The sequence below is a fragment of the Palaemon carinicauda genome, chromosome 37 (assembly GCF_036898095.1).
Source record: "Palaemon carinicauda isolate YSFRI2023 chromosome 37, ASM3689809v2, whole genome shotgun sequence".
In the NCBI taxonomy this organism is placed as follows: Eukaryota; Metazoa; Arthropoda; class Malacostraca; order Decapoda; family Palaemonidae; genus Palaemon; species Palaemon carinicauda.
Genome location: NC_090761.1, coordinates 18,695,507 through 18,719,376, shown reverse-complemented (window position 1 = coordinate 18,719,376; position 23,870 = coordinate 18,695,507). Strand labels below are relative to the sequence as shown.

Here is a 23,870-nt window from a genome sequence, read left to right as displayed (position 1 = left end):
CCCATGTCTTGTTGGAAGCACTGCCATTTATTAAAATCATGTTTGTTCCAACACGGAGTACTTACCTCGAACTACTTTCTTAGGAGTATCTAGGATCTCCTCCCAACCGACCAGAGTTTTGTGTAGTTTACCCTATACCCATTTACTATGAGGGGTAACCTCAGGCGGAGTGATACGCGCCCTGAGGCTAACCCTGGGTCAGAGAGCATGCTTGCTCAGGTCTCGACCTCCAGTAAGTTCTGTGGTCGCGTCGCGATATCATCTCGCCGCTCTCCTTAATCCCAGTGTGACTCTTTGTGTCCCCGACCCCTTTGTGTCTCACGCGGTTCCCACGTGGTTCCTTTGTGCTTTTCCCTTTGCTTTCCCTGTGCGTTCTTGTGTTTCGTAGTGCTTCCTACTGCGTTATGGAGCATCCCCGCCGTTGTCCTGGGCCTATGGCCGGTAAATCGTGTGGAGCATTTCTATCGAAACCGGAAGTAGACCCGCACTCCTTGTGTTTGTCGTGTAGGGGCAGTGTGTGTTCCCGTACCGCCACGTGTCCGGAGTGCGTGTCCTGGAACGAGGTGCAGTGGGTGCGTTATGGCACTAAAAAGAAGGCGGCGTCGAAGAAGTCGTCTAGGAAGTCGAGCATCGCTTCTCCCCTTGCTTCGCCCGGCGTCTCGTCGGGTCGAGCTTCCCTGCCCCCCTCCCCTACCCAGAGTAGGGGACGAGGTAAGTCCGTTGCGGGGAAGAGGCCTGTGGCCCTTCCCCAGGAGTCTGAGCTGCAAGATAGTGGGGTTGTGGCATCTTTCCAGGCAAGTGTGGGGCCTGAGGGAGGGTCGGGAGTGTGTGTGGGGGACGGAGTCCTGGTGCAAGCAGGGCACGTCTCCTCTGATGACCCTATGTGGGGGAAAAATGTCCCTAATTCTTCTCCAGTCTCCTGGGCTTGTTTTTAAGGAACTTCTGCAGCCGAAGGTACCGCGGAGAAGGAACAGTCGCCGACAGAGGACCCCCTTGCGTGGGTACCCCCAAAGACACCCTTCAGGTCCCCCCTGAGAATGGAAGAGGGCTTCGGTTCCTGGTCCCCCACTGAAGAGCGTCCGCGCTCCCCTCCAGCGCCATCTGCTTCGTTTCCGGACGTCTTCCTACAGGCCCTGCCGCCGGTCGAGCTTCGCGAGATCCCTCCTACGTCTTCGCGTGAGTAGGCCCGCCTAAACGGGCCTCCAAGTCGTCGGGTTCGTCAGTCGAGGCTCTTTCCTGCTCCTCGGAAGACGAAGCCCGTAGAAAATACAGAAGGCATCGAGAGAAGTCCCGCAGGAGGCACTCCCGTTCGCGCTCCCGCTCCAGGTCTCGCCACGGGAGAAGACGTTCCGGATCCCCCAGAAGGAAATGGAGGAGAAGTGGCTCCCCAGACGAGGAGTGGGTGGTTATACCTCGCAGCAGGCTGTTGGAGTTAGGAGCGGTCCCAGGCTCTTCAGGTTGGCGCCCTAGAGCCCGTTCTCCGGAGAGGTACTCTTCCAGTAGCAGATTCGACTGACGGAGGGAGTCGTCGTTCCAGGTCCCAGCAGACAGGCGTAAGTCCGCGAAGGTTCCGGCTCCATCCGCCCAGCGGAGAGAGTCGCCCCTTCGGTCTGGCAGCCGCGTCCAGACCTCCAGGACATCCCTGAGCCGTCAGGATCGTGAAGGACGTATCCCCTCGTCGAGTTGACCCGCGGAACCGTGGTCCTCTGTGAGGAAGGACAGACCGAGGACGGAGGCCTCCGTCTCGACGGCTATGCCCGTCCTTCAACCAGAACCCCAGGAGCTGGAGAGGACCAAGGCCTTGGCTTCTCCCCGTACGGAAGCCTCCGACGGAGGTGCCCCGTCGCATGCAGCAGTCCGTCCTGCGGAGGGACTGGACAATCAGAGGGAGGGCTCTGCAGCGGAAGTATCAGCCTATCGCAGAGTCATAGGCCTCATCCGGAGACACCACAGGCTAGACGAGCCCGAGCCCCCCTCCGAGGAATTCTGGCGGTCCAGTCTCAACAGACTGGTGGATGCCCCCGTCCAGCAGAGACCCTCCCTGGCCCTTCCGCTAGCCAGGGATGTGAAGCTAGGTAGAGCCCACGTGGACAAGATTGTGGCCAACCATGCTGAGGCCCCCAAGAACCAGAGTTCCTCCAAACTACTACAGGGCCTGAAGTCCCAGAGCAAGTTCTACCTTCCGGAGGGCCACCGTGCAGGCGCATGTACCCTGTAGCCTGCACTCGCCGTTTTGGGACAAGGAGCTGCGGAAGAGAGAGCCTCGTCAGCACCAATCTGTTTCTCTCCAGCGGAAGCCACCATGATGTAGGAGATTGCGAAGGACCTGGTGAACGTCTCCTCCTGGCTGGATTGGTGGGCTTCTACTGTGGTGGGCGTCCAGGCATCGTACGACCTCACGGTCCCTGAAAATCAGGCCTTACTCAAGGAGCTGATTAGCTCGGGAGGTAAGGCCCTGAAGTTTCTCTCATACCAGTCACTAGCACAGGCTGCCTACTAGGTCCTACGGAGGAGGGACACGGTCCTTAACAAGATAACTACACGGCTCCCCGACAGAGAGGCGAGGTCCCTGAGAAGCCTAACCCTATGGGATGACTCGATTTTCCCCCTGAAGGCAGCTGAGGAGTCGATTGAAAGGGTCAGAAAACTCAAGGACCAGGTCGATCCCAGACCTCCCCCAGTGAGGAGGCCCGCGCACAGAAGGTCGACTTCCGATGTTCTTCCGCCATCTCGTGCTACTCCTAGCCAGACCATGAGAGAGATCCCTACTACGGCCTGGTCACAGTCCTCTCAGCCCTTCCGTAGGGGAGCAGCCTCAGCTCAATCCTCCTATAGGCCTGCGTATGCAACGTTCAGAAGAGGGCGTTCAGGCCGCGCCTCTAGGAGAAGATAGGGAGGGAGGCCCCCTACTCCTGCCAAAGCCTCAGGTGGGGGGATGCCTCAAACACTCTTGGCAAGCATGGAAAGACCACGGAGCAGACCCGTGAACAGTGGCAGTCCTGAAGGAAGGGTACAGGTTACCCTTCCTAGCGGAACCCCCACCTCTGATACCAGATCAGCAGGCAGGGTGGCTAGCCCCCAAGGACCCCTTGAAAAAGACAGCCCTACAGGAAGAAGTCTCAGTGATGTTGGCAAAAGGTGCGATGGAACCAGTCAAGGACCCTGGTCCGGGGTTCTACAGCAGGCTATTCCTGGTGGAGAAGGCGACCGGGGGCTGGAGACCGGTCATAGATCTCTCAGCCCTCAACAAATTCGTGTGCAAGACCGACTTCAAGATGGACACTCCGAAGTCGGTCTTAGCGTCCTTGGGGGAAGGGGACTTCATGATGTCAGTAGACCTCAAGGACACCTACTTCCAAATTCCAATTCATCCATCCAGCAGGAAGTACCTACGGGTGAAATGGGGTACCCAGGCGTTGCAGTTCAGGACCCTCTGCTTCGGGCTGTCCACAGCCCCTCAGGTCTTCACCAGGGTCTTCACGACGGTCTCAGCCTGGGCACACGAACAGGGCATTCGCCTGATTCGGTACCTAGACGACTGGTTGTTACTTTCAGCCTCAGAGGAAGTACTAAGGGAACAAGGCGCGAAGCTTCTGCGGTTCTGCAACGTCCTGGGTATCATCATCAACCTGAAGAAGTCCCAGTTGATACCCTCCACCAGGATGACCTACCTCGGAATGGTTCTGGACTCCCGGTTGGCGAGAGCCTTCCCGTCCGCGGAGAGATTAGACAACCTAGACCGAGTCCTCCGCCCCTTCCTGTCGGACCAGCCCAGGAGAGTGAAGGACTGGCAGAGACTAATAGGACACCTTGTGTCATTAGAGAAACTGGTCCCCCAGGGCAGGCTGAAGCTCAGAGAGGTCCAGTGGAATCTGAAGGAGAACTTGAACCAGAGGGACTCCCCCCACAAGGTGATCCCGGTGTTCCCGGAGACGAAGGAAGTCCTAGAGTGGTGGTGCGGCAGGTCGAACACCCTCAAGGGAGTGCCCTTCGCAGCCGACCCTCCGAAGATGCTCCTGTTCATGGACTCATCAAAGGAGGGGTGGGGTGCCCGTCTGCTCGGACGTTCAGCAAGAGGGACCTGGACGAACGAGGAGAAAGCCCAGCACATAAACGTGTTAGAGATGCGGGCAGTACGAAGGGCGTGCCTGGAGTTCGTCCATCTACTCCGGGGGAATACCGTGGCGTTGATGTGCGACAATGCCACGGTAGTGGCCTACATAAAGAAACAAGGAGGACTAAGATCGAAGGAGTTGTGCGTCCTCACGTTGGAACTGCTGGAATGGGCCGAAGTAGAACAGATCAGGATCTCAGCAAGGTTCATTCCGGGGAAAAGGAATGTCCTGGCCGACGGCCTCAGCAGGATGGGACAAGTAGTGGGTTCCGAATGGTCCCTGCACCCAGAAGTAGCCAAAACCATCATTCTGAAATGGGGCTTGCCGGTGATGGATCTCTTCGCAACGAGGTTGAACGCTTAGCTCCCCGTGTTTTGTTCTCCTGTCCCAGACCCAAGAGCGGCGTTCGAGGATGCCTTCCAACGTCCCTGGGACAACCTCGACGTTTACGCCTTCCCCCCCTTCGATATGCTCAGACAGGTCCTCAACAGAGTAAGAAGGGCGGATAACCTGTGGATGACTTTGGTAGCGCCCTGGTGGCCAGAGAGAGAATGGTTCGTGGATCTAAAAGAACTGGCACGACTTCCACCTTGGCCCCTTCCAGACAGGCCAGATCTTCTTCGGCAACCACATTTCCAAAGGCTTCACGAGAACCCTCGGTCCCTCCGTCTTCACGCGTGGAGGTTATAGAGCGTCTCCTGAGGAAAGAAGGCTATTCGTCGGGGACGGCAGCGAGGATGTCAGGCTACCTGAGACGATCATCGGCAGCAGTCTACCAAGCAAAGTGGGCCACCTTTACTAAGTGGTGCGCCTCTAAGAACATCAGGCCCCTGAGGGCCTCCATCCTGGAGATAGCGGACTTCCTGGTTTATCTCAGGGACGTGGCAAACATGTCCATCCCAGCCATCAAGGGAGTACGGGCTGCTCTGGGTCAGGTCTTCCTCCTGAAGGGCATCGACCTAGGATCCTCCAGACATCTATCGATGCTCATTAAGAGCTTCGAACAATCGTGTCCCCCGCAAGCTGTTCGGGTGCCACAGTGGGACGTGGGCAGAGTCCTGAAGATGTTGTCAGAGCCTCCCTTCGAACCCCTAAAGGACATCGTGGACAAGGACCTCACCCTCAAGACGGTTTTCCTATTGGCATTAGCTTCGGCGAAACGTGTAGGGGAGATACATGGACTGTCCTACGAGGTCCCTCACTCGAGGGGCTGGCGGGAGCTCACCTCCAGGTTCGTGCCGTCCTTCGTTGCGACCCAGAATCCGGCCGTGTGGGATCCCAGGTTTGAGGGGTTCTCAATACCAGCAATTCCTCGTTCGGACAACTCAAAGGACTTGTGTCTGTGCCCTGTCAGGGCCGTAAGAAAATACTTAGAGAGGACAGCCAGACTTCGGCCCGAGATCAAAAGTCTGTTTGTGTCCACGGGCCTAGTGAAGAAGCCAGTCTCGAAGAACACTCTCCTTCTGGTTGTGGCGGGTGATCATCAGGGCCTACAGTAAGGCAGGTATCCCCCTGCCGGGAAAGCCCAGACCCCACGACATTAGAGGTCTGAGCACCACGTTAGCGTTCAAGAAAAATATGGCAGTGGGCCAAATCCTGGGAACAGGCACCTGGGCTAACCAGTCTACCTTCACTGCTCATTACTTGAAGGACTATTCAAGAAAATCCCTGGATGGTTTCTCGATAGGTACCGTCGTTTCTGCGCTCCAAACGGTTTAAAGGTCTGGCCCCAGTGATAACCACGGGTAGAAAGTACAAGAGACACAGGTTCGTTCCTTACCCCCCTTTTTTCCGCTTAAAATGGTCACAGATAGGACTCTGAGTCGGGATACAAATACCCCTACTTTGGAAGGACATGGCTCCTAGGATTTCTTGCAGCAGAGGGGAGTTACTTAGACACTAAGATGAGTTTTTTGTGTAGTTTCCCCTATTCTCGTTTTTCCTTGCACGGTCTCAGAGGGTTAAGGCCACTGCCACCTCCTAAAGTATAAGTCTCCTAAGAAAGTAGTTCAAGGTAAGTATTCCGTGTTGGAACAAATCACAAATTTTTAAGTAATTTGTATTTTTCCTAACAGTACTTACCTCGAACTACTTTCGGGTAATGGCCCGCCCTTCCTTCCCCGAGTGCCTTATGGAATTCTTAGAGACCTAAAACTACCAAGAACTTACTGGAGGTCGAGACCTGAGCAAGCATGCTCTCTGACCCAAGGTTAGCCTCAGGTCGCGTATCACTCCGCCTGAGGTTACCCCTCATAGAAAATGGGTATAGGGTAGACTACACAAAACTCTGGTCGGTTGGGAGGAGATCCCAGATACTCCTAAGAAAGTAGTTCGAGGTAAGTACTGTTAGGAAAAATACAAATTACTTAAAAATTTGTGATTTCTCCTGTCGTTTGGATGGCCTAGATATGCCTCCTCATGTTCAAACCATTAACAGTCGGTGTGTTATTGATTCTATATTCCTGCCATTACAAAGTCCTTGGCATAGGTTTGATATGGCGATCTCTAACCAAACTAGAGATACGCTAGATTTGTTTAACTTCAAGTCTCAGTGCCTGAAAACTTCCTTAGGGCCAGCAGGTCCTCAAAGTTACCGCCCTTGGCCCTTCCTTGCTAGAGGGGCTTCTATGTCCATTCTAGCTCTTTCCAGAACCCCAGTAGTAATGAGTGAAGTGTTTGTATTTGTATAGGAACAAATGACCAATGAAGTAATTTATATTTTTCCTAACTATACAGACCTGAGATTTTTACTCATACAGTACTTGTCCCGCCATCACGTATCCCCCTTGAAAGTCCTGTCGAAAATCAAAAGTGACATAATACACTGTGAGCAGGGTTGCTTCCCCCACTGCTAACTAGCGGATGGTCCTTGACAACTCGCGTAAAATGTTTATGGCTAATTTAGAGCTCAAGTTTAGTCGGCAAAAGGGCAAATTACTTCCAAATTTGTCTTATTTATGAAAAATGGCAGCATATATATACACACTCCAGAGCCAAGGAAGGCATGTGGTTCTGCTTATGTTGAGGAATGCACTTATATTCCTCATGAATTTACCACTGGAAGATTCCCGACTCTAGGTCATGAACAGTACATTAACATAGCTTGTCAAAAAATTATTTAGCATTTTTTGAGGTTTTTGAGATTTATGTGACGGAAGTTTCCAAGAATTTTTTTCAGAAAGGTTTTTGTTGCTTGTAAAGGATTGTTTGCTTTTATTAATATCCTAGTACAGTACAGTAAGTGTCAAAAGTGATGCAAGAAATTTCAGATTTCATTTGGAATTCTCTAACTAGCAACTACAGCATGTAGCTCAAAAACTTATTCATTTTCTATATTGAAAGCTCTATCAAGCAAAGTAAAGCTAACATATGATGCATAAATATCAAATCTTTGATATATATAACAATCATTAGACAAACAGTAATAGTAATTATTTCAAAGTACAGTATAGTAATTACTTCAAACTATAGGAAAGAAACATTATCTATGTATATTTCAAGCAAAGTGGAAAGAAATATTTGATATCATTGTGTATTATTAACTATATTAACAAAGATGCATAAAACCATGCAAGTATTAATAGATTATAAAAAGAAAATCTCCATAACATTAAACACGCATTCGATATCCCATTGAGAGATGCAAATGTTCCTACAGGAAAATTCTTTTTTTATTCCTTTTAGTAGACAATTATTGATACAAACATTGACCATTCACTAGGGAATATCGTCTTTGATTTTACAGTTACAAACTGATACTTATCAGGTAAAGAGGATGACAATAATTGGAATAAAATCTACTAACTGGAAACCGCACAAGAGTTTCTAAAGAAGTACGATGAAATTTGCAATTTGTAGCTTCATTTCTGATGCTTACTGTCTTACTGTACACAAAGTATAAAAAAAAAAAATGATGTAGTTTAGGCCATTCTTTATCCAGTATAATGTCTTTTCCTAATGAATTGTATGGTATTATTATTATTATTATTATTATTATTATTATTATTACTTGATAAGCTACAACCCTAGTTGGAAAAGAGCTGCTTACCATAGCTAAAAAGACCCTTCTACCCTCACCAAGAGGAAAATGGCCACTGAACAATTACAGTGCAGTAACTTCTTGGGGGAAGAAGAATTGTTTGGTAATTTCAGTGTTGTCAGGTGTATGAGGACAGAGGAGAATATGTAAAGAATAGGCCAGACTATTCAGTGTGTGTGTAGGCTAAGGGAAAGTGAACCGTAACCAGAGAGAAGGATCCAATGTAGTATTGTAATACTGTCTGGCCAGTCAAAGGACCCCATAACACACTAGCGATAGTATCTCAACAGGTGGCTGGTGCCCTGGCCAACAAAACTGGCGATACTTTTTTAATTTTGCTTCGGACAAGCGTTATTCTCAAATTGCCACTTAGTATTGAATTTTATATTCTACTTTGTAAACGTGTATGTATGAGACAATGTTGGTCACGTGTTATGGATAATGTTATCATTGAATAATGTTAGATCATTAATAAAACATTTCATGCTAAAATGATACTTCACTACAAAATTTAAATATGTAACTAACACGAATCCCTTCGTCAACGTAACTCCGCGAGAATCAGTGATACTAATCTTTGGTCTGTTCGTCTAGATAGAGGGATTCAAACTGGGAAAGAGGGTGTCTAGATGGAGAACAGTTTAAGCAGAGCGCTATAGTCTAATGATAACAATTTATGCACTTGGAGTATGATTTCAAAGTTATTACTTATTTTTTGCTTATGTCACTTTGTGTATACAGTGATCCCTCGCTACTTCGCTGTTCGACAATCGCTGATTCACCACTTCGCGGATTTTTTTCATAACGCATGTATATACATATATCGCGGATTTTCCGGAAATTTCGAAAATACCGCGATGTGACCGATGGTGCGAGATTGGAGAAAGTAAGGAAAATTGAATCATGATTGATTTTCAATATAAATGAAACTTTGAGGAGCAACTAAGATATCATTTGTTAGAGAGATAGAGAGAGGTAAGGAATGGGAGGTAGTGAAAAGTAGCCCACAGAGAGAGAGAGAGAGAGAGAGAGAGAGAGAGAGAGAGAGAGAGAGAGAGAAAGTGAGTGAGTGAGTGTTGTTTTAAATGTAATAAACAAAAAAATTTGATAGGTTATAACACATTGGTGCTTATGTAACATCAACTGTATACTGTAGACGGTTTGAATAAGTTAAGAAATGGTATAAACGATACTTTGTTAGTGTATTCGTACGCTCTCAAGAGCGGCAGCTAGACGTCAGTTGATCTCTCTCTCTCTCTCTCTCTCTCTCTCTCTCTCTCTCTCATTGTTTTCCTGCTTTGCTACGTATGTATGATTTTATATAGATACGGTAAATAATATTTGTAATAACATATTTTCTAAAAGCTTTTACTGTAATATCATTATTTATCACTTTCATCTAGCGCGTTAAATGCCTTCGTTTGTTTACTGGGCGTACTTTATGACGCCGTCGTTTCAGGCGGCGTCATAAAGAAAACATTTCATTTGGAAGTCCTAGGAAAAATTAAGTAAAACATTGGTAATAACAAAATCAACATACTGTACTGAATAATCAATATAATCGATGCAAAAACTAACCTATACACAGATGTGTAAATGCGTTTGTTTCTTCATTGTGATCAGAGATAAACGTAAACAAAACATTGGTTGCCATTTTTTATCGTGCTTTTTGGCGTGTTTAGGAAACGCTTGATATAAAATCGCCTTTAATATTTGTGCCTGTTTTAGTTTAGGGTACTGTAGTACATGCATTAAGTGTTCTGTACATTAAAGGGTAGTTTGTTAACAGTACTACGTACAAGGGAAGGTATTAAAAGTCTGAATATACATGTTAAATAAATACGTAAATATGGTGTCACTACTTCGCGGATTTTCACCTATCGTGGTCGGGTCTGGAATCTATCTACCGCGATAAACGAGGGCTCACTGTAAAACAAACATTATCTAGGATCGTAATTTCAAAACTTGCAATGAATTAATACAGGTCATAGTTTAGACTATTGTTAATGCTACTTATATAATTCTAGTCTCCCAATGGGTTTTTTCAGTTTTGAGGAAAAATTAATAAATAAATAAAGAAGCGAGGTGGTGAGTTATGTTCGCTATTAGAAATTCAATAGATTTTACCTTTCTATTATTTTACTTTTACTCTACGAACGGACGACTATAATCAGGTCAGACATATTCAGCCACACGTTATGTGGAGACTCTACAGAAAGACAATAACTTTATCTTAAGTTATGATAATAATAATAACAACAATACATAATGGCAATGATAATAATAATAATAATAATAATAATAATAATATTAATGATAATAATAATGGTGATAATGATAGGATGCCCCTTGAGTGTAGGCCTAAACTATTGACTTTAAACTTCATTTTCTTCTGGGGTTGTGGAGCAGTGGGGTCTCTCATCTTATAGGATTGCTTTTCAATTTTTCTCCATTGTATCGTTTAGCCATCTATAAAAAGTTGCGTAGTTGATTTTAAGACTATTGGTTCCGTCTTATTTTTTTTTTTATAGAGAATCGGGTGAAATAAGCTTAACTAGAGTTAGTTATCCGGTAGCTGTTGGGTAGCTCTAGTCATATTTAACAGATGACTTGTTTGTAAGAGTGCCACCATGAGACTGCCAGTTGATGCCCACAGCTACAACTCCAATACGTTCTTTACGTTAAATACATAACTCTGGTGGCTAAAATGTCAGGCTCATTAAGTATTTAGTTTTTTTCCATTTTTATCATAATTAAAGATTATTGGTTTAATTTTTCCATAATGATCTAGCTGGTATTTTGATGAAAAGACAGCATAAATTCTTTAAAATCATGCTTAATGAACTGTACTGTATCTTTAATTGAGCGAAGTTTCAAAATGCTTCGTCCCTGGAACCTAGTCGCATTAGAAATGTGAAGAATGTGAGAGTTGCCAATTAGTGACTTTTGAACAAAAATCATTGCATTCAGGTATCACCAGTTTTGCTGTATACTGTTTATAGAAAAACAATGTTTATTTATAATTGATTTCATGATATCTTAAAAAGTGTGATAGTCAGCAATGTGCCTCACCGGTAAGATGAATTGAATCTAACAAAATTTTGATATTTTTTTTTCACTTTGGCCTGAGCCCACATCCCTACTTATAATGATATAAGTTATTAAGTTGTGTTAACAACTCCAATATACTGAAGTTTTAGACAATCATTGGGATCTGCTTGGAGTGGTTTCCTTCTTCCAATATGAGTATGAAACTAAGCTACTTTATGCAGGGATATAGGCAGAGAGAAGCTAACTTTTTGTATCTGATGATAATTTGTTTCATCATCATCTCCTACGCCTAATGACACAAAGGGCCTCGGTTAAAATCCGCCAGTCATCTCTCATCTTGAGCTTTCAATTCAATACTTTTCCATTTATCATCTCCTGCTTCACTCTTCATAGTCCTCAGCTATGTACAGTAGGCCAGGGTCTTCCAACTCTTTTAGTGCCTTGTGGAGCCCAGTTGAAAGTTTGGTGAACTAATCTCTCATGATCTCATCCACATATGGCACTCTAGTAATCTAGTAATCTATCTTATAATTTTATTTATAATTTGTTTCACTGCTAGTTGCTTTAAATGATAAATTTTATCAATAAGATTTTTTACATATGCATATTTTTTTCAGTGGGTGAGGTGTCATACGTAGAGTTGTTTAATGACGAAAACAACAGACCAAGAGGCTGTGCGGTCATTGAGTTTGAGAGTGCTGAATTGGCACACAAGGCAGTAGACACCATGCACAGATATGACCTTAAGGGTCGCAAGCTAGTTGTAAAAGAGGTAGGTATATGTGTAATGGCTGGAAGAAGATTTTTTTCTCGCTTAAATCTGTTCAATAATGGTTATTTTTTACACAAGTATTTATTAAATATCTATGGAGTAGTAATGGCTGGACAAACAACATTTTTCTTTATAGTACAGCTGTTCAATAATAGTTATATTTTACACAAGTGTTTATTGAATATACATTCAAAAGTTATAACTTAAAAGGTATTTGGTTGTGGATAGTTTGTAATCTTAGCGAGTGGTATGCTGTCTTTCTTTAGAAGTTAAGTCTTTACTTTAGTTTTAGATTTGTAAACATTTTCTATTTGCATTTCCTTTTCCCTTTCAAAAGAGTGGACCGTCATCTCGCCCGGATGACTATGATCGTGATAGACACAGAAGTGTCATGAAAACTGACATGCGAGGTGGACGAGACTTTAATAGAGGAACAGAAGTTGGAACTCCAAACAAAATAGGCAATACTTACGGCTTATCAACTGTTTTCTTAGAATCCCTTGGTATTACAGGACCTCTTGTCAACAAAGTATTTGTAGCAAATGTAAGTACTGTACATTAGTGGTTCTTTTTAGCTTGGCAATAGAAAAAGGTTAAAATATGATTAATGCTGTAGGAAAAATTGAAGACCTTTTAACTTTATTAGGATATGGGGAATATAGCAAATAGACCATACAGAGATGATCCTCGATTTAGGATTTTTGTTAGACCCCTGTGAAAGTATATGTATATTAGATTTAATATGTGCATTATCTAGTGTATTTCATCTGCAAAGAATTTTTCTTTTGCTTGAGGGTACACTCAGGCCTACTATTCTATCTGTTTCCTTATTTCCTTCCTCACTGGGGTACTTTCCTTGTTGGAGCCCTTTGGGCTTATAGCATCCTACTTTTCCAACTAAGCTAGTAACTTTGCTAGTAATAATAATAATGAAATTATTTTCACAGTGTTATTCAGATACCTTTCACTGTACAGTACTGTATTTTGTACACTCAAAAGACATAACACTTGAAATGCTTGGTAGTAATGACCAACTTTTTAGTATGGGGCATGATAGCATTACTTGAAACAACAAATTATTTAAAAGGACAAGTCCTTTTATATTCAAAGAATCTTCAACTCTACCTCATTCTCGTTATCCAGGTATAGTGTTGATGCACAAGAAATTTCCTATGCTAAATAGTTTTCACTGTACTCTCATGTTTTTCTCTCCTCTCTACAAATGTTTCTCCCATCTTTCTAATTCTGGTATATAACTGTCCTTTGCTTTTCTATATATATATTTTGTTAAAATAGTATAAGATCAATTTACTCATTTTACTTTTTACTATAGATTCCTGATATTTTGTATGTCAAATCTCCTGATATTTTGTATGTCACAATTTGGACGTTTAGTTCTTCTGTTGTTTATGGTGTTGTGTGGTCTTTAAGGACTTTCCTGTGAAAGACTGGAACCGGGAAATTAATAACAAAGACTAAAGAAATATTGTCTCCCTTGCTCAAGGGCTAGAGTATCAACAACCAAAGCATGGACTCGATGTGTATCAGGGAGACCTTAGAGTTAAGGCTCACTTGAACTCAAACGAAGCTGCTTTAGTGCTGATTTGTTCTGTAACTGAAATACAAACCTACACTATTTATTTAGGGGTATTACTTTCGGGGAAGCTGAAATGAAGAGCCATTAAAATTTAACAAGGGTTGACTACCTATACCGCTAGTTAGTGGGGATAGTGGGGGTTAGCTTGCTACCGCTCCTGCTCTCACACCGGCGATTTAGCTCACTTTACTTTTGGCTTGGATGGAGACCGGTTGTTACCGCTCTTCCTCCTCGCCTATTTTGGACTGCCATTAATTTTTGTCTTTCAACTTACTTATTTTCTTATACAGTGGAACCTCAACATACGAATGTCCTAACATATGAATTTTCCAACATCCGAAGTAAAATTCTACCAAATTTCTGTCTCAACACCCGAAGTGTTGCTCCAACATACGAAGTAAACAATACGCGTACGCGTGGAATTTTCTCAAAAGCGTCAACCGTGGTTTGTTGTTGACACCGCTAGACGGCAGCACATCGGAGGGACGCCAATCGAGCGTCACCTTGATCAGTCCTCTCATCTCGTGTGCATTGTGTGGTTGTTCTCTATTCGCTCCGTTATAAACAGTGTTTTTTATCTTCCTTTTTTACGTGTTGTTTTCTGTGTTTCGTAATTATGGGTCCTAAAAAGCTTAGTTTCGGTTCAGGAAGTAGTAGTAGTGGTGAGAAAAGGAAGAAGTCAATGCTTTCATTAGAACTAAAGCAAGAAATAATAGAAAAGCATGAGCGAGGTGTGTGTGTGTTAGCGATATGGCCAAACAATATGGCGGGAATATGTCTACGATCTTGACGGTCCTAAAACAGAAGGCAACCATTAAAGCAGTGAAACCTTCGAAGGGGATCACGATTATTTCCAAACGTCGTAGCCCTACCCTTGAAGAGATGGAACGCCTTTTGTTAATAGGGATCAAGGACAAGGAGATTGTTGGCGATACGATCACTGAAACGATCATTTGTGAGAAGGCCAGCGCTATCTACAGTGACTTGAAGGCAGCAGGCTCTGGGGGTGACGCGGGGGAGAGTTCAGCCGATGCTACGATGGAGGAATTCAAGGCGTCTCGAGGTTGGTTCGAGAAATTTAGGAAACGGACTGGGATTCATTCAGTTGTTCGGCATGGAGAAGCTAAGAGTTCGGACACCAAGGCTACTAAAGACTTCGTTAAAAAGTTCGAAAGCATCGTGGCGGAGGAAGGCTACGTAGAGCAGCAGGTGTTCAACTGTGATGAAACCGGTCTGTTTTGGAAAAAGATGCCTAGTCGAACGTATATTACTGCCGAAGAGAAGAAAATGCTTGGACATAAGCCAATGAAGGATCGGTTGACTCTTGCGCTTTGTGCCAACGCCAGCGGGGACTGCAAAATTAAGCCTTTATTAGATTACCATTCTGAAAACCCTAGGGCATTTAAAGCACATAGAATTAATAAAGACCTGCTAATTCCAAGGCTTGGGTTACTAGGCATATCTTTGTGGAATGGGTAAACGTAGTTTTCGGCCCTGCTGTCAAGAAGTACCTTCAGGAGAGGAATTTGCCTTTGAAGTGCTTGCTTTGTTTGGACAATGCACCCGCTCACCCCCCCCCCCCCCCCCGGACTCGAAGATGACATCATCAACGAATACAAATTTATAAAAGTGTTGTATCTTCCACTAAATACCACCCCTATCCTCCAGCCCATGGACCAGCAAGTCATCTCTAATTTTAAGAAGCTCTACACCAAGCACTTATTTAAGCAGTGCTTTAATGTCACGCAAAGTACCAACTTAACTTTGCGTGAATTTTGGAGGAGCCACTTTAATATCATGCACTGCTTAAAGATCATAGATCAGGCTTGGGAGAGAGTAACTCGTCGGACCCTGAATTCAGCTTGGAAGAGGCTTTGGCCTGATGCTGTTGTTCCCAGGGATTTCGAATGTTTTGGCCCCGAGAATGAACCTGTGGTTGCCGCCGAGGAAGACGTTGAAGAGATTGTATCCCTTGGCAAGTCTGGAGGTGGATGAAGATGACATCACGGAAGGGATGACGGATAAAAAAATCTTTAGTTGATCATCTTACCTTTTTTATTGAATTTATGTTTGCAAGGTAAAATGTTTTCACTTGAATGCACAGAGTTTGTGTGGGGTGTTGCTGTCAGTTACGAGGCATTTTTTGGATGGGCTTGAGGGCTAATGGGGGGAATGCAATATATAGGGGTTTGTGTCTAAGAAAGGTTTATCACATACATACATATACCAAGGCACTTCCCCCAATTTTGGGGGGTAGCCGACATCAACAAAGAAACAAAAACAAAAAGGGGACCTCTACTCTCTACGTTCCTCCCAGCCTAACAAGGGACTCAACCGAGTTCAGCTGGTACTGCTAGGGTGTCACAGCCCACCCTCCCACATTATCCACCACAGATGAAGCTTCATAATGCTGAATCCCCTACTGCTGCTACCTCTGCGGTCATCTAAGGCATCAGAGGCAGCAGCAGGGCCTACCGGAACTGCGTCACAATCGCTCGCCATTCATTCCTATTTCTAGCACGCTCTCTTGCCTCGCTCACATCTATCCTCCTATCACCCAGAGCTTCCTTTACTCCATCCATCCACCCAAACCTTGGCCTTCCTCTCGTACTTCTCCCATCAACTCTTGCATTCATCACCTTCTTTAGCAGACAGCCATTTTCCATTCTCTCAACATGGCCAAACCACCTCAACACATTCATATCCACTCTAGCGGCTAACTCATTTCTTACACCCGTTCTCACCCTCACCACTTCGTTCCTAACCCTATCTACTCGAGATACACCAGCCATACTCCTTAGACACTTCATCTTAAACACATTCAATTTCTGTCTCTCCATCACTTTCATTCCCCACAACTCCGATCCATACATCACAGTTGGTACAATCACTTTCTCATATAGAACTTTCTTTACATTCATGCCCAACCCTTTATTTTTCAATATTTAACTTAGCCGGTGATTATAATAGCTGCAACTCTGTTGCTCGACAGAAAACTCTAAGGAAAAATTCGCCAGCGATCGCTATACAGGTTCCGGGTGTGCCCAACAGCGCCATCTGTCGTCCAAGTACCCAGTACTCAATGTAAACAAAGAACTCAATTTTCTCTCTGTCGTGCTCCCGACAAGACGTGCTTATTCGCTGTTGCTTACTGGATTTGTTTTCACAACTAATTGGTGAAGTACACTATTCTAGTTTTGAGCTTTCGCTGTGCAGGCTTTTTCTTCACAATTCCTTGAACTCTTTTGATTACGGATTCTTTGTTGATGACCTTTTGATAGTTTTTGAATTCCCCTTTGACCAATTCAAAATGGCTGACCCTTCACAAGTCCCAAAATTTAGGAAGTGCAATGCTAGGGACTGTTCTAGGCGTCTTCCGAAGGCCTTTATCGACCCTCACACTGTTTGTTCCAATTGTCGGGATAAAACCTGTCAATTGGAAGATCGATGTGAGGAGTGCGTTGGGCTTTCGGAATTCGATTTTATCGAATTCCAAAAATATACACGTAGGCTAGAGAGAGATAGAGTTAGGAGACGTTCCTCTCGTTCTATTGACATTTCCTCTCCTCATGCCCCACAACCTATTCCTTCCCCTGTAGTGGTTGCTCCTAATCCCCCTTCTGGCACTCAGGAACCTTCGATGGCTGATATGATGCGTGCCATCCAAGCTCTGGGTGAGAGAGTTGAGTCACTGGCTAGTGACCGTAATCAGCTCATGGCGGATGTCAAGGAGCTGAAGTGTAAAAGTGCAGTGGGAAGTGACAAAGTGAGTGATAGTGTTGTGGATAGTGTTGCGCTTGAGGGTTCGTCTGTTCGTGCCTGTCGTCCTCCCAGTCCGGGACCTCTTGCAAGCTCCCAAGTCCAGGGGAGAAGCAATGTCGTACGACAAATGGGTTCGAGAGGCTTTAATCAGCGAACAGACGTTCCCTCTGTGGTTTCGGGCGTATCTACCCAAGATCGCCCCCACCACACAAAGACGAGAGAGCCCATTTATACCTCGTCTGCGGAAGAGGTTTCTCACAAGAAACCATGGACCAAGGTCTCACGACCGTTGAAGCGCAAGTCGGTCCCTTCTGCGCAAGTCCAACGGCCCAGCTGTAGCCACTGGGTCAGTTCGGACTCGCTGCAGTCATCCGATGACTGCTCACCTCCTAAGAGAGGTAAAGCGGTACCGCTTCAGACAGTTACACCGTCTGTCGCCGCACCTGCTCCTGTAGACCCTAAGTGGTCTTTACTGCAAGACATGCAGTCGCAACTCACGTCGCTTATGCAGGACTTTCGTGCGGAGAAGGTTGCTGCCGCACCAGTAGCTAGTGCAGCTCCTTGCCTACAACCACCCACACGTTCGGTTGTGCGTCCTGGGGACGCTGAGGTAACCTTCTCACGCACTCCAGTTGAGAGAGTTCCGCCACCCATGCGTTCCAGTGTGATCTGCCAGCCGCATGTTGACGTTCAGCGACGCACGGAGGTATCCGTTGACGTCCGTGAGGTTCAACAACCGTCAGAGTTGTTTTGTTTTGACGCGGTGCGTCAACCTCCGCAACCCAGTGTGGTTGCCACTGCGCACCCACATCAGTCTAGACAGTCTGGAGTAGACGCTGTGCGTCCCCGCGCTGCTATGGTTGTTGCCAGCTCTCAGACTGGGCAACAGTTCCATGACGTTGCGTCCGGCTCAGTCACGCATACACCCGTGCGGCCGGACTCAGCCAACCAGCCGTTACCCACTCCGTTGCCGTTCCCTCATCAGTTATCGGATGAGGGACTTTCTGATGATGATGGTGCTGCTCATGAAGATGAACCACACTCAGAACTGGACGAGCCCAAGTCTACGCAACCCTCTTTGGACTTTAGGAAAGTTTTAGCTCTGTTCAAAGAGATGTTTCCGGACCAGTTTGTGTCTGTAGCTCCGCGTTCACCTCCGTCAGAGTTTGTGTTAGGCATGCCGTCAACTGCTCCTGCCTTTACTAGACTCGTCCTCGCACGCTCGTCCAAGAGAGCTTTGCGAGTGATTGGAGAATGGCTGCAGTCCAAAAAGAGTTTAAGGAAGACAGCCTTTACGTTTCCTCCTGCTAGACTCTCTTCTAGATCGAGCGTCTGGTATGCCACGGGAGAAGTTCTCGGCTTGGGAGTTCCTGCCTCTGCCCAGGGCGACTTCTCATGTCTTGTAGACTCTCCCCGCCGCCTAGCCATGAGACGCTCGAAGATATGTTGGTCATCTTCGGACCTGGACCACCTTTTGAAAGGGATATTTAGAGCCTTCGAGGTATTCAACTTCTTAGACTGGTGTCTAGGAGCTCTAAGCAGAAAGATCTCTCCGACGGAGAAGGAGACTTCCTTGCTCATTATGTCCTGCATGGACAAGGCCATACGTGATGGGTCAAATGAGCTTGCTGCATCCTTTGTGTCCGGAGTCCTCAAGAAGCGTGAGAACCTGTGTTCATTCCTTTCAGCTGGAGTTACACCATGCCAGAGATCCGAACTTCTGTTTGCTCCTTTTTCTAAGTGCCTTTTTCCAGAGGACTTGATTAAGGAGATTGCTGCTTCTTTGATACAGAAGGATACCCATGATCTTGTTGCGTCCTCTGCTCGCAAAGCTACCCCTTTGCCTACCCTGTCAGCGAGACCAAGGATGGACACTCCAGCGTCACGTTTTATTCCGCCCTTTCGTGGCAGAGCCTCCAGCAGAGGAGGTGCTCGTGCCGAAGGGAGACGTGGAAAGAAGAAAGGAACCAAGTCCTTTAAGGGCAGAGTCTGACTGCCAACTTCTTCAGACAGCAGTGGGAGCCAGACTCAAGAACTTCTGGCAGACCTGGGAAAAGAGAGGCGCAGATGCTCAATCTGTGAAGCTGCTCAGAGAAGGGTACAAGATCCCGTTTGTACGAAATCCCCCTCTAGCAACGTCCCCCATCGATCTCTCTCCCAGGTACAGAGAGGAAGACAAGAGACGGGCATTGAAACAGGAAGTGTCTCTCTTACTAGAGAAGGGAGCGGTAGTCAAAGTCCTGGACCATCAAACCCCAGGATTCTACAACCGTCTCTTCTTGGTGTCCAAGAAGACAGGAGGGTGGAGGCCAGTGCTAGACGTCAGTGCGCTGAACGTCTTTGTCACAAAGCAGACGTTCTCCATGGAGACCACAAAGTCGGTTCTAGCAGCGGTCAGAAGGGAAGACTGGATGGTCTCGTTAGACCTAAGGGACGCCTACTTCCACGTCCCCATCCACCCCGACTCCCAACCTTTTCTGAGATTCGTTTACGAAAAGGTTGTCTACCAGTTTCAAGCCCTGTGCTTTGGCCTAAGCACAGCTCCTCTTGTGTTTACGAGGCTGATGAGGAATGTAGCCAAATTCCTTCATTTAGCGGACATCCGAGCCTCCCTCTATTTGGACGACTGGCTTCTCAGAGCTTCTTCCAGTCGTCGCTGTCTGAAGGATCTAAAGTGGACTCTAGATCTGACCAAGGAATTGGGTCTCCTTGTCAATATGGAAAAGTCTCAAGTGGTCCCATCCCAAACTATTGTGTATTTAGGGATGGAGATTCACAGTCTAGCTTTTCGGGCTTTTCCGTCGGCCCCCAGAACAAGCCAAGCCCTGTTATGCATCCAGAACATGCTGAAGAAGGAACGATGTTCAGTCAGGAAGTGGATGAGTCTGATAGGGACGCTATCATCCCTGGAACAGTTCGTAGCATTAGGAAGACTACACCTCCGTCCTCTTCAATATCACCTAGCATTTCACTGGAAAAAGGACAAGACGCTAGAAGCGGTCTCGATTCCCATTTCCGAGAAGATGAAGTCTTGCCTGACATGGTGGAAGGACAGTATCAACCTCAGAGAGGGTCTTCCCCTGGCTGTTCAGACTCCCAACCACGTTCTCTTCTCGGACGCATCAGACGTAGGCTGGGGCGCGACATTAGACGGTCGGGAATGCTCGGGAATATGGAACTCGAGTCAAAGGACAATGCATATCAACTGCAAGGAGCTACTGGCAGTACATCTGGCCTTGAAAAGCTTCAGGTCTCTCCTTCAAGGCAAAGTGGTGGAGGTGAACTCGGACAACACCACGGCTTTGGCGTACATCTCCAAGCAAGGAGGGACCCACTCACTGACGCTGTACGAGATCGCAAGGGACCTCCTCACCTGGTCAAAAGGTCTAAACATTTCGCTACTTACGAGGTTCATCCAAGGCAACTTGAATGTCATGGCAGATTGTCTCAGTCGGAAGGGACAAATTCTTCCAACAGAATGGACCCTCCACAAGGATGTATGCAAGAGTCTTTGGGCCACCTGGGGCCAGCCGACCATAGATCTCTTCGCAACCTCGATGACCAAGAGGCTCCCAATTTATTGCTCACCAATCCCGGACCCAGCAGCAGTTCATATAGATGCCTTTCTCCTAGATTGGTCTCATCTAGATCTATATGCATTCCCTCCGTTCAAAATTGTCAACAAGGTACTGCAGAAGTTCGCCTCTCACGAAGGGACAAGGTTGACGCTAGTTGCTCCCCTCTGGCCCGCGAGAGAATGGTTCACCGAGGTACTTCGATGGCTAGTAGACGTTCCCTGAACACTTCCCCTATGGTGGACCTCCTACGTCAGCCACACGTAAAGAAGGTACACCAAGGCCTCCACGCTCTTCGTCTGACTGCCTTCAGACTATCGAAAGACTCTCGAGAGCTAGAGGCTTTTCGAAGGAGGCAGCCAGAACGATTGCTAGAGCAAGGAGAACATCCACCCTTAGAGTCTACCAATCGAAGTGGGAAGTCTTCCGAAACTGGTGCAAGTCAGTATCAGTATCCTCGACCAGTACCACTGTAACTCAAATAGCTGACTTCCTCTTATATCTGAGGAAAGAACGATCTCTTTCAGCTCCCACTATCAAGGGTTACAGAAGCATGTTGGCATCAGTCTTCCGTCACAGAGGCTTAGATCTTTCCAACAATAAAGATCTACAGGACCTCCTTAAGTCTTTTGAGACCACGAAGGAGCGTCGTTTTGGTTACACCTGGTTGGAATTTAGACGTGGTACTAAGATTCCTCATGTCAGACAGGTTCGAGCCGCTACAATCAGCCTCCCTGAAAGATCTCACCTTAAAGACTCTTTTCCTGGTTTGCCTAGCCACAGCTAAAAGAGTCAGTGAGATTCATGCCTTCAGCAAGAACATCGGTTTCTCATCTGAAACGGCTACATGTTCTCTACAACTTGGTTTTCTAGCCAAAAACGAGCTACCTTCTCGACCTTGGCCAAAATCGTTCGATATTCCAAGCTTATCGAATATGGTTGGAAATGAACTAGAAAGAGTCTTATGCCCTGTCAGAGCTCTTAAGTTCTATTTAAAACGAACTAAACCTTTAAGAGGCCCGTCTGAAGCTTTATGGTGTTCGGTTAAGAAACCATCTTTGCCTATGTCAAAGAATGCCTTATCCTATTTTATCAGACTGTTAATACGAGAAGCTCATTCCCATCTGAATGAGGAAGACCAAGCTTTGCTGAGGGTAAGGACACATGAAGTTAGAGCTGTCGCAACTTCCGTGGCCTTTAAACAAAATAGATCTCTGCGAAGTATAATCGACGCAACCTATTGGAGAAGCAAGTCAGTGTTCGCGTCTTTTTATCTTAAGGATGTCCAGTCTCTTTACGAGGACTGCTACACTCTGGGACCATTCGTAGCAGCGAGTGCAGTAGTGGGTGAGGGCTCAACCACTACAATTCCCTAATTCCATAACCTTTTTAATCTTTCTCTTGAAATGTTTTTTATTGTTGTTTTTTGGGTTGTCCGGAAGGCTAAGAAGCCTTTCGCATCCTGGTTGATTTGGCGGGTGGTCAAAGTCATTTCTTGAGAAGCGCCTAGATTAGGGGTTTTGATGAGGTCCTGTTGTATGGGTTGCAACCCTTGATACTTCAGATCCTAGGGGTCGATCAGCATCCTGAGAGGATCGCGAGGCTCCGTAAGGAAGACGTACTTAAAAAGGCAGAGTAATTGTTCAAGTCGACTTCCTTACCAGGTACCTATTTATTTTGTTTTTGTTATTTTGATAACTTCTAAAATGAAATAAAAATTCTTAGCTCATAATAATGTAAACATTTAATGCTGGTCTCTACCCACCCCCCTGGGTGTGAATCAGCTATTATAATCACCGGCTAAGTTAAATATTGAAAAATGTTATTTTCATAATAAAATAAATTTTTGAATATACTTACCCGGTGATTATAAATTAAAGGACCCTCCCTTCCTCCCCAATAGAGACGCAGTGGACCGAGGAGAAAATTGAGTTCTTTGTTTACATTGAGTACTGGGTACTTGGACGACAGATGGCGCTGTTGGGCACACCCGCAACCTGTATAGCGATCGCTGGCGAATTTTTCCTTAGAGTTTTCTGTCGAGCAACAGAGTTGCAGCTATTATAATCACCGGGTAAGTATATTCAAAATTTATTTTATTATAAAAATAACATTTTTTACTACAGTGAACCCTCGCTACTTCGCGGTTCGACAATCGCGGATTCACCACTTCGCGGGGTTTTCCCATAACCCATATATATATACATATCGCGGATTTTCCGGAAAATTCGAAAATACCGCGAAATCTGAAGATAACCAAATACGATATTTTGTTACCTGTAATTCCATTAATACTGTAATTAGTAATATCTGCTCTTACTGATTGTTCATTGCATTACATATGATATATAATTCAGCACAGAAAGAAATAAAACACGAAAAGAGAATGTGATCATACGATAATTCAGTACGTAGTAAAATTAAATCGAACATGAAACGCAAATCAGATGCAGTCATACCATATTAGAATGGTGTGTACTGTAATGGATGTGCTTCTTTTCCATGAATCTTTTGTATGTATACGTACGTAGTACAGTACTGCATCCAATAATATTCTTTGTTGCAAAAATCACATTTCGAATAAGTACTGTAAGCGTACGAGAGAGAGAGAGAGAAAGAGAGAGAGAGAGAGAGAGAGAGAGAGAGAGAGAGAGAGAGAGAGAGAGGCGTAAAATAGCGTACGTACGTAAATTTTTATTATTATTGTTATTATTATTATTATTGTTGTTGTTGTTAATAAAATTATTATTGTTATTATTATTAATCATTATTATTATTATTATTACTGTACAGTATTATTATCATTATTTATTATTATTACGGTACCCTTGTACTTAATCTACGTACGTTCAGTATGCGCGGGGCATCTTCTATGAGTAACCAACGCACCATGTACTGTAAGACGGGTTGTGATTGGTTCAAGCGCTGATAGATGACGAATCAAAACTCAAGTTTTGTT

General features: G+C 45.4%; 1 protein-coding gene across 4 annotated transcripts in view; it reads left to right on the top strand.

The window, feature by feature from the left end:
* LOC137629480 (myelin expression factor 2-like) overlaps window positions 1-23,870 on the top strand; it is a 100,996-nt gene that overhangs the window by 59,569 nt on the left and 17,557 nt on the right. For all 4 annotated transcript variants that reach the window (XM_068360810.1, XM_068360809.1, XM_068360808.1 and 1 more), the window contains exons 4-5: window positions 11,823-11,977; window positions 12,315-12,521. In XM_068360810.1, the coding sequence (XP_068216911.1) occupies window positions 11,823-11,977; window positions 12,315-12,521 (362 nt within the window). The remainder of the gene's footprint in view (window positions 1-11,822; window positions 11,978-12,314; window positions 12,522-23,870) is intronic.